The 12046-nt window shown below is 38.0% G+C and overlaps 1 protein-coding gene across 2 annotated transcripts in view; it reads right to left on the bottom strand.

Annotated features, from left to right (window-relative positions):
• The window catches only part of LOC140727831 (interleukin-1 receptor accessory protein-like 1), a 1400327-nt gene that overhangs the window by 1278459 nt on the left and 109822 nt on the right, over positions 1–12046 (bottom strand). For both annotated transcript variants that reach the window (XM_073045632.1, XM_073045631.1), the window contains exon 2: positions 897–998. In XM_073045632.1, coding sequence (XP_072901733.1) covers positions 897–978 — 82 coding nt within the window. In that variant the 5' untranslated portion in view covers positions 979–998. The remainder of the gene's footprint in view (positions 1–896; positions 999–12046) is intronic.

Genomic DNA, 12046 nt, shown 5'->3' with positions numbered 1-12046 from the left:
GGAGAAGGGGTAGGAGGACAAACTAGAAGGTGGTGGGGGTGAGGGGAGGATAAAATAGGAAGCAAGAAGGTAAAAAGTGGAAAAGGCAAAGGGCATCTTCTCCCTTCCTTTTCAGTCCTGATGAAGATTCTCTGCCTGAAATGTTGACTGTTCATTCATTCCCATAGATGCTGCCTGACCTGCTGAGTTCCTCCAGCATCTTGTGTGTGTTGCTCTGCATTTCCAGCATCTGCAGGACCTTGTGTGTTTATGAATTCAACAGTCACACAATTACACTGTTTAATTTCTAGTTTTCTCATGGAGCACTTAAGAGGTTGACAAAGAAAATATTAATGAGATCCTCATTACCCTTTAACACGTTCATTTTATGAATTAATAGCTCTTCTGATCAGCATAATGAGACCTGCAAAAGATTTGCCCTAGTTGCATACAAAATCATACCAACTCCCTAAAGACAAAATAAGTCAGAGGCCATCCTTCAAATTCTAATAAAAATATTTAATATATAGCATCATGCATTGTAATGCCAATACTGAGAACAATTCATTATTCACTACACAACTGCTTTCTTCCCTTGCTAAATCTCACAACTCACAAGCATACAAACACAAATTGATAATCTATGCCCAAGCACAATTAAAAATGAGTGACAAAAAATGGATTCATAACTGATTCAACTTTATATTTTCTATCAAAAGTTAGAAAATTACTTCTAACTTCACATCTTAATGCAGCTAAGAGACTTCTGGAGTGCTATGTGCAGGAACAAAACTGCTGTAGGCTATTGCAGTTTCAAACAATTGATCTCTGATTGCACAAAAGTAAGGCACTGGCTGTTCTTACAAATAGTATTCTGTTGCAATACAATAAAATAAAACTGAAAACTTCTTGCTTACCTGAGCCTCGTTTAGACACAATCTTCAGGCTGTGAACGGCAGATGTGTATAAGAGCACCATTAACTGAATGGGAATTTTCATTTTCTGGCTTGAAATTCAACCTAAAACAAAATATTGTGGCTATTAGTGTTACAACACATATAAGTAAACAATTTTCTAGCATTTGCATCTGAAAGATTTCAGTCATTTGGCACAGAAGTTAACACAATTATACTTTTGGAATTCACTGAAGTCCTTAAAGTGTGCTGAATGAGACATCATACCACCGAAACCAAAATCACAACTTTGAACTAGTCCAATGCACGCATCCTTTATCCACATTGTGTACAGCACGGTAAATATTTACCTTGAAGTACATATCAGAGTCTTATGAAAGATACCACTGGATCTATTTCCACCACTCTTTCAAGTTACATACACTGAACTAAAGACCACACTGAGAAGACAACCCAAAGAAACTTTTCAAATTTACAGATGCAGCTTTGAAGGTCTGTGACCTTGCACAGAAACTGCAAGGTTCCACAGCCTATCGTGACACCCAGTTTCAGACATGGCAAATTACAGTAAAATCAACAATACAGGTCATGGCAGGACAATGGCTATTTTATAACTTATAATATAGCCACTATTTAAATATTTGAATCTTAAGGATGTGAAACTTCTGCCTTCCCTGGACTATAGCCCTGACTCCATCCATTGAGGTCAGGAACTGTAGTAAATATTGTTCTTAGGTCCCTGTGACAACGGTTAGCATGAGCCCACTGATCAATTGGTAATTACTGCTGTAAATCCAAAAGAACTGCTCAACTACCTTTTGGAATAGAACAATGAATACAGGAGAGATTCACAGCAATTTTGTGGGTTGTATCCTACGTAATGACAATATAACCAATAAATTTGAAAACTGCCTTCATTAAAATAACCAATCATAATAAATATCCAAACACTTTGCGGAAGCTTTCGTAATAGGAGAAAAATGAAAGCCTCAGTATAAATACACCAGAGTGTGCACTTTTTGGGCTTCTTGATAGGAGAATCATACACTAATCATGAAGTATTTTTTACATGGCAAAAAGGTTGGTCTCCAACTCTGCTGCAGCAATGATTTGAGTAAAGATGGAACTAATTCAAAAGTCCTGCATAGTATTTTCTCTAGCTAATTTATATGGGAATATTAAAATTATTATAAAATTATTTTCTGCGTCTTGACAAAAGAAGTTCAATTGATGATATTAAAATTGCAAGAAGCAAATAAAGAAGTACACAAAAGACAAGAAATTACCATAGATTTGATATATAAAGAATAACTTAAAGAAATAATTAAATACCTTCCTCTCCCCAAAGAATTCACTTATGATGCATCTGTTTTAATCATCGGTTTGTGTTCCAATAAGTTAGCACTCAAAAGAAGTTTTCAGAGCAAATTAAAATGATGCTTTTTTTGTTTCCTGGCATGCTTGCTGAGAGAATTTTTGATTTTAATTGGCTGTTCAACCAACTTGGTACAGCCACAGCCGTGAAATATCAGCAATTCCTTTGAATCGATGCCTAACAGCAGTTGGCTTTGGAATAGCGGAAGTTCTTGACACAGATATTGCTAGAACTTAGCATGGAGCTTTCTTTGAGCTCAGCAGTAAGTGCCCTCGCTTTAGGATTGATTTCACTGGACAATATTTTTTTTTAAAGTATCACTTAATAACACAGAAGGGAATCAACTTAACATCCAAGTAAGCCAGATAATAACCTTTGTAAAAGTATATGATATTGGCAATGTAATATTGTTACAAGGCTGAACTGGGAGGCACAGCCGCTAATGTGTTACTTTGACAAAATGCTTTTTAATTAAATCACAAGTATTTGAGTTCCTTTAATGTGAATCAGTAAATCCATTCAAACACCTTTCAATCACATTCCATGCATAGAACAGCATGAAGCTTAGCTGTTTAAGATATTCACACACAATAAATATTATTAAAAATCTCATGCTGATTAAATATAGGATATCCCACAAAGCAGAACAAACTTTGATAGACACAAATGACTAAGAGATGACCTGTAAAGAATATTAAATGACATGTATTGATGCGTAATGCAAAATTAAAGTTAAAAAGTTTATTAAAAAATTTTACTTCAAAAAACTATGAGCAAAAGATCTTTGTACTTTACCATGCTACAATGCAATCAATTCAACTTTATTTTCTGTTGATGTGACATTCCTGTTTATAATTTAACTGTAGAGACAAGGGAAGAAAAGAATGTACAAGGCATTTTATCCTTATTAACAAAAAAATTTTTATTATTAAGGAAAGAGCAAGATATATCTCAATCATTTACAGTGTATCTTCTCAGGGCATAGCGATGTACTGTTAATTGCTCCTTATCTTTGGGGCGGAATTGAAAACTGAGAGAAAACATAAAACATTCATTGAGTGACATTTTGAAAATCCATTATTTGCCAGTCTTGTTAATGTTCATTGTTATAAACTATTTAAAATGCAATTTTGTATACAATATAAACAATGCCAATATTGTTAGAATACCTAAATATTATTGTGAGCTGCTTCTGCAGAGAAAACGGGTCAGTACTAAGGTTACCTCAGAATACTGTGTTCCATGGTAATGTTTTCTAATTTTAAATAAAATCTGCAAAGACAAGAGTCTTAAATTTTGCTGAGTACTGGAAGTACTGATAAGTATATCGTATTTAACAAATAATCTCCAATTTTACACAATAAATATACGGCCTTTGGGCCCAAGTAGAGAAATTTATTACAAAGAACACGAATAAAGGGAAAGGTTTGATCAACCTTAATTCTGCTCATTTGGAAGATATTACAATTCTGCCATGACAAACAATTATACAAACACTTCAAAATTTACTGCATCACAAAGGCACACCGAGTCATCCGGAGCAACACCTAAAGCTCTGTGTTGAGACTTAGAAGAGCAACCATCTGGATAATCCAACAACAGCTTGGAAAGTAATAACCATGGAACAATACTAATTAGCACTCCAGGTTCCTCCCGACGCAGTGACAGGTTATTTTTCCTTTATTCTTCTTTTAGATTTGGTGGCATTGCTGACAAGGCTGGCATTTATTGCCCATTCATGATTGTCCCGGTGAAGATGATGGTGAGCCACTTTCTGATGAAGATATCACCATAAAGCCAGAGGTGTGCCGAGGGAGAGCCCAAATGTAGACCAACAGATGAATGAGAACTGCAATATATCCAAATCAGGGTGGTATGATGCTAATTGAAGAAGAACCTAAAGGTGGTGGTTTCCTTATAGATTTGAAAAAGTGCTGGAGGAATTATTTCTTTAAATCGGGGGTTCTCAACCATTTTTGGCCATGAATTAGGGGTTGAGGACCCATTTTAAATATATATATTTTGTAGAAAACATACACTGCAGTCACTCTTCCCTGGTGATGAAAGGAATGGGAGCTTAGGGTGACTGATGGAATACCAGTTAAGTGGGTCGCTTAATTCTGGATGGTATCAGGCTTCTTTAGATTTGTTAAAATAGCACTCAGCCAGGCAAGTGGGAAACATTCCATCACTATCTTGATTTCCCTCCTGTACTTAGCAGAAAGTTCCCGTTTATGTACCATTCAGGTGAGTTTCGCATCAATGGTGACCTCCCTACCTTCTTCCAGATTTTGATTGTGGGTGTCTTAAATCTCAAAGGCAGAAGTCAAAGTTGAGTTTATTATCATATACACAAGCACATACAGTATTGCACAGGTGCAATGAAAAACTTAGTTGCAGCTGCATCATAATTAACATTCACAAGAAATACTTAAACATAAATAATACACAATTTTGACAAGAAAGAACACAATGAGAACAGAAAAATACAAAGCTAATTTTGATGCAATGTTATCAAAGTAGTTATAGTGCTGCTAAGGTCTAGTTATGCCAGTTGGTTCAAGAACCAAATGGTTGATGAGAATTAGCTGCTCTTAAAGAACTTTATATTTCTGGCATTATCAATAGTGCTATCATCAAGATCTGATGGTTATTTCCTGGTTACGCCTTTACATCCTTAGAAGGCTAAAGAAATGGGCATATCTCTGTCAACCTTCACCACTTTTTATCAATGCACAATAGAAAGCATCATATCTGGATGTATCCTGGCTTAATATGGTAACTACTCTGCACATGACAAAGAAAGTGTAAGACACAGCTAGCACATCATGGAAACTAGCCTCCCCTCATTGATACTTCCCACTGCTTCAGTATTACAAAAGATCCCACCCATCCTGCGTTATGTTTTTTTCTTAATAAAGACAAATTTGCTATGGGTAAACATGAAAACATTTCATTACTGAACAACACTGAGTACATGCCATCTCACCATTGAAACTTTCAGTTCCCGCATTGCTCACCGGGAATTTAAGTTCTTTATTACATACACACATAATAACACATCTTCCCCCTTTAAAGAATAACAAACACAATACTATGTTCTCATAACCCTGAAAGTAACAATAACCCTTTCCAACAAAGATATGTATATTCTGTAGGTAGCCCTATTTTCACTCAACAACTTTCAATCAATCTCTGAGGTGGTTTAATGATCCTTTGTGGTCTGTTATATGCTTCCATAGGTGCATTGTTTGTATTTCGTGTGTTAATATTTATGTCTTTCTGAGAACTCTGACCAACAAGTGCATTTTTTGCATTTGCATTTTTTTACAAAAGTATCCTTTTGGTATACTGACAGGTAACATGTCACAGCTATTGGTTGGAGCTTGAGGTCATACATCCATATGGTTCCTTCTCAGAAGTATTCCTCACTCAATATGCATCTGGTAGGAACGTAGTGCAACTTTCTCTTACAAATATCCACGTGCATAGACTAGTTGCCAGAATCATGATCTCAGATTTGCACTTGATCTCTGGGCTTCAGGACTGGTAGGCTTTTTGTGATACTGTTCCTGCTTTTCTTTTCCTTTCAACTTGAGCCAATTTGACCTTGTGTGCTCCTTTAGGTGTCAACAGGTTTTCATGCACTGGAAGGTCAGTGCATATGTGTCGACCCATCAGCAGCTGGGCTGCTGAAAGGCCATTCTGCAGTAGGGCCATTCTGTGAATTACTAGACTTTTGTGGTAATGCTCCAATCCATCTTGTGCTTTCTTTATGAGGCTCTTCACTACCTTGACTGAACATTCTGTTAGCCATTAGATTTATGATGATGTGGGCTTGAAGTTATGTGTCAAAAGCCCCAATCATTGGCAAAGGACGGAAATTCACAGCTTGAAGAATGTGGACCATTGTCTGATATGACTTGCCTCACAGGAAGGAGGTGACCACTTTGCTAGATGTTGATGGCAGTGCTGCAACCTCTGGGTAATCGGAAAAGTAGTCTGTTATAACAATGTGACTTTTCCAATTACTTTGAAACAAACCCACTGCAACTTTGAAGTACAGCCTGCCTGGTAAAAGGTGTGGTGTAAGTGGTTTTGCTTGCTGCTTTGGTCTGTAGGTAAGACGAATTTCACATGAAACAGTGGTCTGGCTAATGTTTTGGTTCATTCCTGAACCAAGTACATCATTTTATAAGCTCTTCATTTACAGTTTTCCTCACCAAGATGCCCTTCACATGCTGGACATTGTTCTGCTTTCCAGAGGGCAGAAGATACAAAAGCCTGCAAGCATGCACCACCAGGCTCAAGGGCAGCTTCTACTCCACTGTTATAAGACTGGGTTCCTTTTACAATAAGATGAATGCTTGACCTTACTATCTACTTTGTACTGACTTTGTACCTTAATGTTTACCTATAGAGGGGAATAAACAGTTGACATTTTAGTCTTCATCAAGCCTGGTCACTACTTCTGAAGAATGGTCCTATGAAGGTTCTCAGCCCAAAATTTCAACGAATTATTCTCTTCTATAGAGCTGCCTGACCTGCTGAGTTCCTCCAGCATTTTGTATGCTGCTCTCGATTTCCAAGATCTGCAGAATCACTTGTTGGAAATATTTCGGAAAATGTGCAGCTCGGGTGGCTGATTATCAGGTTGAGTTGTTCTCCGATCTTGGCGATTTACTGGCAAACGTTTTGTAACCATATGAGGAGACATCATCAGTGTGCTGATAATTGTGTTGTGTCCTCTGAATGCTTGGCCTTTATATACTTATCAATCTGCTGATTGGTCATCATTTTGGATCTTCAGGGGTAGAGATTAGGAAGATTTGGTCATGCCACTTTACTGCCAGTTGATGTTCATGGATCTTGTGGATAGATTTCTCCCAGTTTGGCTGATGTAATCTTTGCTGCAATCCCCGTTTGTGCTTATTATTTACCTGTACTGCTCTTTCTGTGGCAGTAGCACTTTATTCTGCATTATTTTACTTTATGAGTATCAATTATTCTAATCCCTCACTAATGTCTCTGTACTGCTGCATAAATAAAACCCACTAGGATGAGTCAGTAAAAATAACAAGTGCACAACATGAGTTCGTAAATGATGAGCTTTAAAAGTCAGTAATCAGAAGTGTCTCTACAGTGGACAAAGTCGGATAAGGTAGCAGTTGTGACCTACCCAAGAAGAATGTCAGAACTGTAGAATCACCACAAACCCGGTTCAAGGCTTTTAAATACATAGTTCTGAAAATGCTGGATATAGCCTTGAGTGGAAACATGTTTAATGAGTTTGGAGAGAAAAAGTGAGAACACAGAGCACAGAAAAGTACAGCACAGGAACGTTCACAACAGTTTGCCAAAACAATTAAATATGTTATCACAGTGACCAACTACTCAAAACCCTTCACAATGTCCATTTCATTCCATTTTCCTCACTTTTCCATCCCATCTTCTTAGAAACTAACCCCTCTCACCTTAGATGCATTCCCTCTGGCATTAGACGTTTCAACTCAGAGAAACAGATACTGTTTGTCTTTTCTATCTACAGTATGTCTATCATAACTTTATAAAGCTCTATCAGATCTCTCCTCAGCTTCCCCCACTCCAGAAAGAACACAAATTCATCCAATCTCTTACTATAGCACATGTCCTCTAATCCAGGCAGCATCCTGGTGAACCTCCTCTGCATCCTTTCCAAATCCTTGATATCCCTCCTACAATGGAAAGACCAGAACTGTATTCAATACTCCAGATGTGGCATAACTAGAGATTTATAAAGCTGCAACATAACTTCCTGTCTTTTGAAATAATTGTTTCAACTAATAAAGGCAAGCATGCCGTATGCTTTCTTAACCACCCTATCAACCTGTGTAAGAACATTCAGAGAGTTATGAACTTGGACCCCAAGATCCCTCTGCTCATCAACAGATTTGCCTAGAGTTTTATGCACTTGCAGCCTCACCTGCACAATCTGATACCCTGTGCCTCACACATCAAATTGCAGTATGACAACCTGGGTGTAGAAAAGATTCATAAGGATACTGTTAGGACACGAGAGTTGAAGTTAAAAGGAAGGCTTGGATAAGCTGAGGCTGTTGTCTCTGGAGAAAAGGAGATTGAAGACTGACCTCAGGGAGGTTTACAAAATCATGGAGGGGCATAGATAAGATGGGCATTAGTGACACTTTAGGAGGTCTTCCATTCGATTCTAGTTGCTAAACTATAGGAAGGATGTCACTTAGCTGGAACACTTGCAGAAAAGCTTCACAAGGATGTTACCAAAACTGGAGTTGCAAGGAGAGACTGGGTAAGATATAGCTTTTCTTTTCCCTTGGAATGAAGGTGGCTGAGGGGAACTTTACAGAACTATATGAAATCTTGAGGGGAACCGATAAGGTGAATAATCACATTTTTCCTTCAGGGTTGGGACATTTTTTAAAATGCAATGATAGCATGCATTTAAGTTTAGAGGGACAAATTCTAAAGGGGAAGGGAAGACTTTTTACATGGAGAGTGATGGGTGCTTGGATTGCATTGCCTGGTGTGGTGGTAGAGACAGATACATTAGGGACTTTTATGGGCACATGAATATGAGGAAAATGGAGGGATATGGACATCATTAGGCAGAAGAGAATCAATTAATTGATTCAGCATTGAGGGACAAAAAGGCCTGTTCCTATGCTGTACCCTTCTATTTTCTATGTTTGATGTGTTTGGCTGAAATAGGTTGAATCGGAAAGGTCTTTCACAGAGAGGGCAGTAGAAAGATCAGTCAGAAAGTTTGAAAGAACTTCAGTTAAATTATGGTGATGGTCTCAGAGTCACTGCCTGATAGACTGATGGGGGTTTAAAAAAATCTTGCATTATATTCAACAAACAGTTGATGTGTCATAACCCAAATGCTGGGCAATGGTGTAAAGCTGGATTAATCTTAACAGCTCATTGCTCATATATATTGTACTATTTATTTTATAATTTATAGTAATTTTATGACATTACACTCTACTGCTACTAGAAAACAGCAAATTCCATGTCATGCCTGGCAGTGACAGTAATAAACTTGATTCTGATTCTAACTTTACCATGTCTTGACGACTGGAAAATCTAATTCTTGATGGAGGAGGTCGAAGACTTAGGAGATGCTTTCAAAGGAAACCTGTGGTGTTCAGTGTGATTTAATCTAATGGATTTGGACAACAAGTGGGAGAACACCAAGAAGTGCCAAGGAGCACAATTCTGTAATTTTATGAACGTAGCAGGATGGGTTGGTCAGATGATAGATTCAAAGTTACACTTTGTGGAAAAGGGTCTAGCCCAGGTAGTCCATACTGATCAAGATGTCTTCCTGATCTAGTCCCATTTTCTTTTGTTTCACTTCTATCCCCCTAAATTTTTTTATCCATGTACAAATGTTTGTACCTATCTAAAAATATTTTTAACGTAATTGTGTCTACCTCTACAACTTTCTCAGGCAGCTTATTCCATTCTTGTCACTATCTTCTGGATGGAAAATACTATTCCTCAGATCCCATTTAAATGTTCCCCATCTATAAATTACAAAATAAATAAATACTACAAAAAATAACTAATGAGCTGTGTAATGTATAGATCTATTTCTTTTAGAGAATGGCCACTCCTTCCACTTAGCACTACATATTGATCTGTTGCCTATACATGCACATTGTTCTCTCTCTCTCTCTCTCTCTCTCTCTCTCGCTGCAATTTAATACACCAGTTAAGGCCATTTCCCACAAGCGTGCTTTTATTTAATTGCTATGTAGTTATGCATAGACACAAATTGCCAATGAGCACGAACCTGAATGTCAGAAAATATCACCAAGTCCACTAAAACAGCAAGAGTTAAACAGCACAAGAAGGGCATCGCAGATGCTAACAAACACACGAGTACAGTGCAAAGTAACAGTGAAAGTCGTGCTGAATTTAAAGTGTAAATAACATGTTGATGGTTTCAGTCAGGAAAGTTGACGAGTTTGATAGTGCTAACAGAGGCTGGGAGCCATATATTGCGTGTGAGGAACTGCACTGTGATGCAAACAACGTGGAGAAGCAAAAGAAAATCCCTGTGCTTCTTAGTTTAATGGCCCCAAGAACGTACAGTCTCTTATGCAACTTAGTAACCCCTGCAAAGCCAGCAAGCAAGATGTTCACCAAAATTGTTACAATCTTACAAAATCACTTGAGCCCTAAACCACAGGTAATAGCTGAGAGACTTAGATTTTACAAAAGGAACCTGTCAAAAGATGAAAGCATTTCTGAATACATTGCAGAATAGTGCAAACTTTTCCAGTACTGTGTCCTTAAGAGATGGATTTTCTGATGCATTAAGGGATAGGCTTATATGTGGCATTCATAGTCAAAGCACTCAAGAGGCTTAGAATAGGCACTGATCAATGCTATATCATTAGAGACTGCAGCAAAGAATGCTGCAGAACTACAGAAAAGGTTAGAATGTGAAATGTACAAAATGTCTTGAAATAGTGCAAAAATCCAAAGATGTTATTGGCGTGCCAAATTCTCCCATGTTGCCAAATGACTGCTGGTTCAAAGGAAAAGTCTGCAGAAAATGTCACAGACAAGTTCACAGAGAGAGAGTGTGTGAGGCAGACAAAAAGCACAATCGAGTGAAAAGTCTCAAACACAAAACTAAGCAAATGCATAAAGTTACCGAATGTAAAACAGAATCAGACAACATAGAGTCTGACAAAGGTGAACTGTCATGCCTAGAACTGCATAGTATTACTGAAGCAGGTCACAAAATCCTCTGGATCACAATAGATATGTCTGGTGTAAAACTGAAAATGGAGCTGGACACAGGGTCAGCTTTGTCTATAACTTCAGGCGATCACTACAACAGTCTGTTTTCTAAGATAACATTAGAGAAGGCCTCAGTGATGCTGAAGACCTAAACAGGCAAAAAAAAATTGTCTCCGAAAGGCAAAATGAAGTAAATGTGAGACATGGATGCCAAACACAGCAGTTAGAGATTTATGTATTAAAAAGTGCAAGGCCAGCAATTTTCATACATGAATGGTAGAGAAAAATCAAAGCTCTCAGTGTGGCATAAACAGACAACTGCAGCCCAAATGGTAGCACTAACCAGAGATAACCACAGCTGCTTAATGTTAATGAGAAGGGAATAGATGAACAGATTGAAGACTTGATCAAGCTGGCTGTTTGGGATGCCAAGAAGTTCAAAATGCACCCCCAGAGGTACTTTTACACCTGTGGGAGTGGGTGTCTTCACCATGACAAAGAGTACATATTGACTTCGCTGGGCCATTCATGGACTGTATGTTTCTGATTGCTGTGGATGCTCATTCAATGTGGCTAGAGGTTATACCAATAAAGTCAACTGCCCCAGCAAAGACTGTTGCCAATTTGAGGACCATCTTCGCCAGAAACAGCTTACCAGAACAAATTGTGAGTGACAATGGACATGTCAGAAGAATACCAACAGTTCATGAAGAAAAATGCCAACAGACACTTCAAGTCAGCTCCTCACAACCTAGCAATGAATGGGTTAGCTGAAAGGTTTATCCAAATCTTTAAGAAGTCCATTAAAGAGATGGACAAGGAGGACATTTCTGTACAATACAAAGTGGACAACTTTCTTCTTGTGTATCCAAACTCTGTGCCTGTGACAACAAATCTGCAATGCCATTCATGAACAGGAATCTGAGATCTCACATAGAACTCCTGAAATGAGACCTCTGGAGAGAAGTACAGAATAAACAGTTCAGCCAGTGGCCAAGTGAAT

The sequence above is a fragment of the Hemitrygon akajei genome, chromosome 5, assembly GCF_048418815.1.
Source record: "Hemitrygon akajei chromosome 5, sHemAka1.3, whole genome shotgun sequence".
NCBI lineage: Eukaryota > Metazoa > Chordata > Chondrichthyes > Myliobatiformes > Dasyatidae > Hemitrygon > Hemitrygon akajei.
This window is presented reverse-complemented; position numbering and strand designations above follow the sequence as displayed.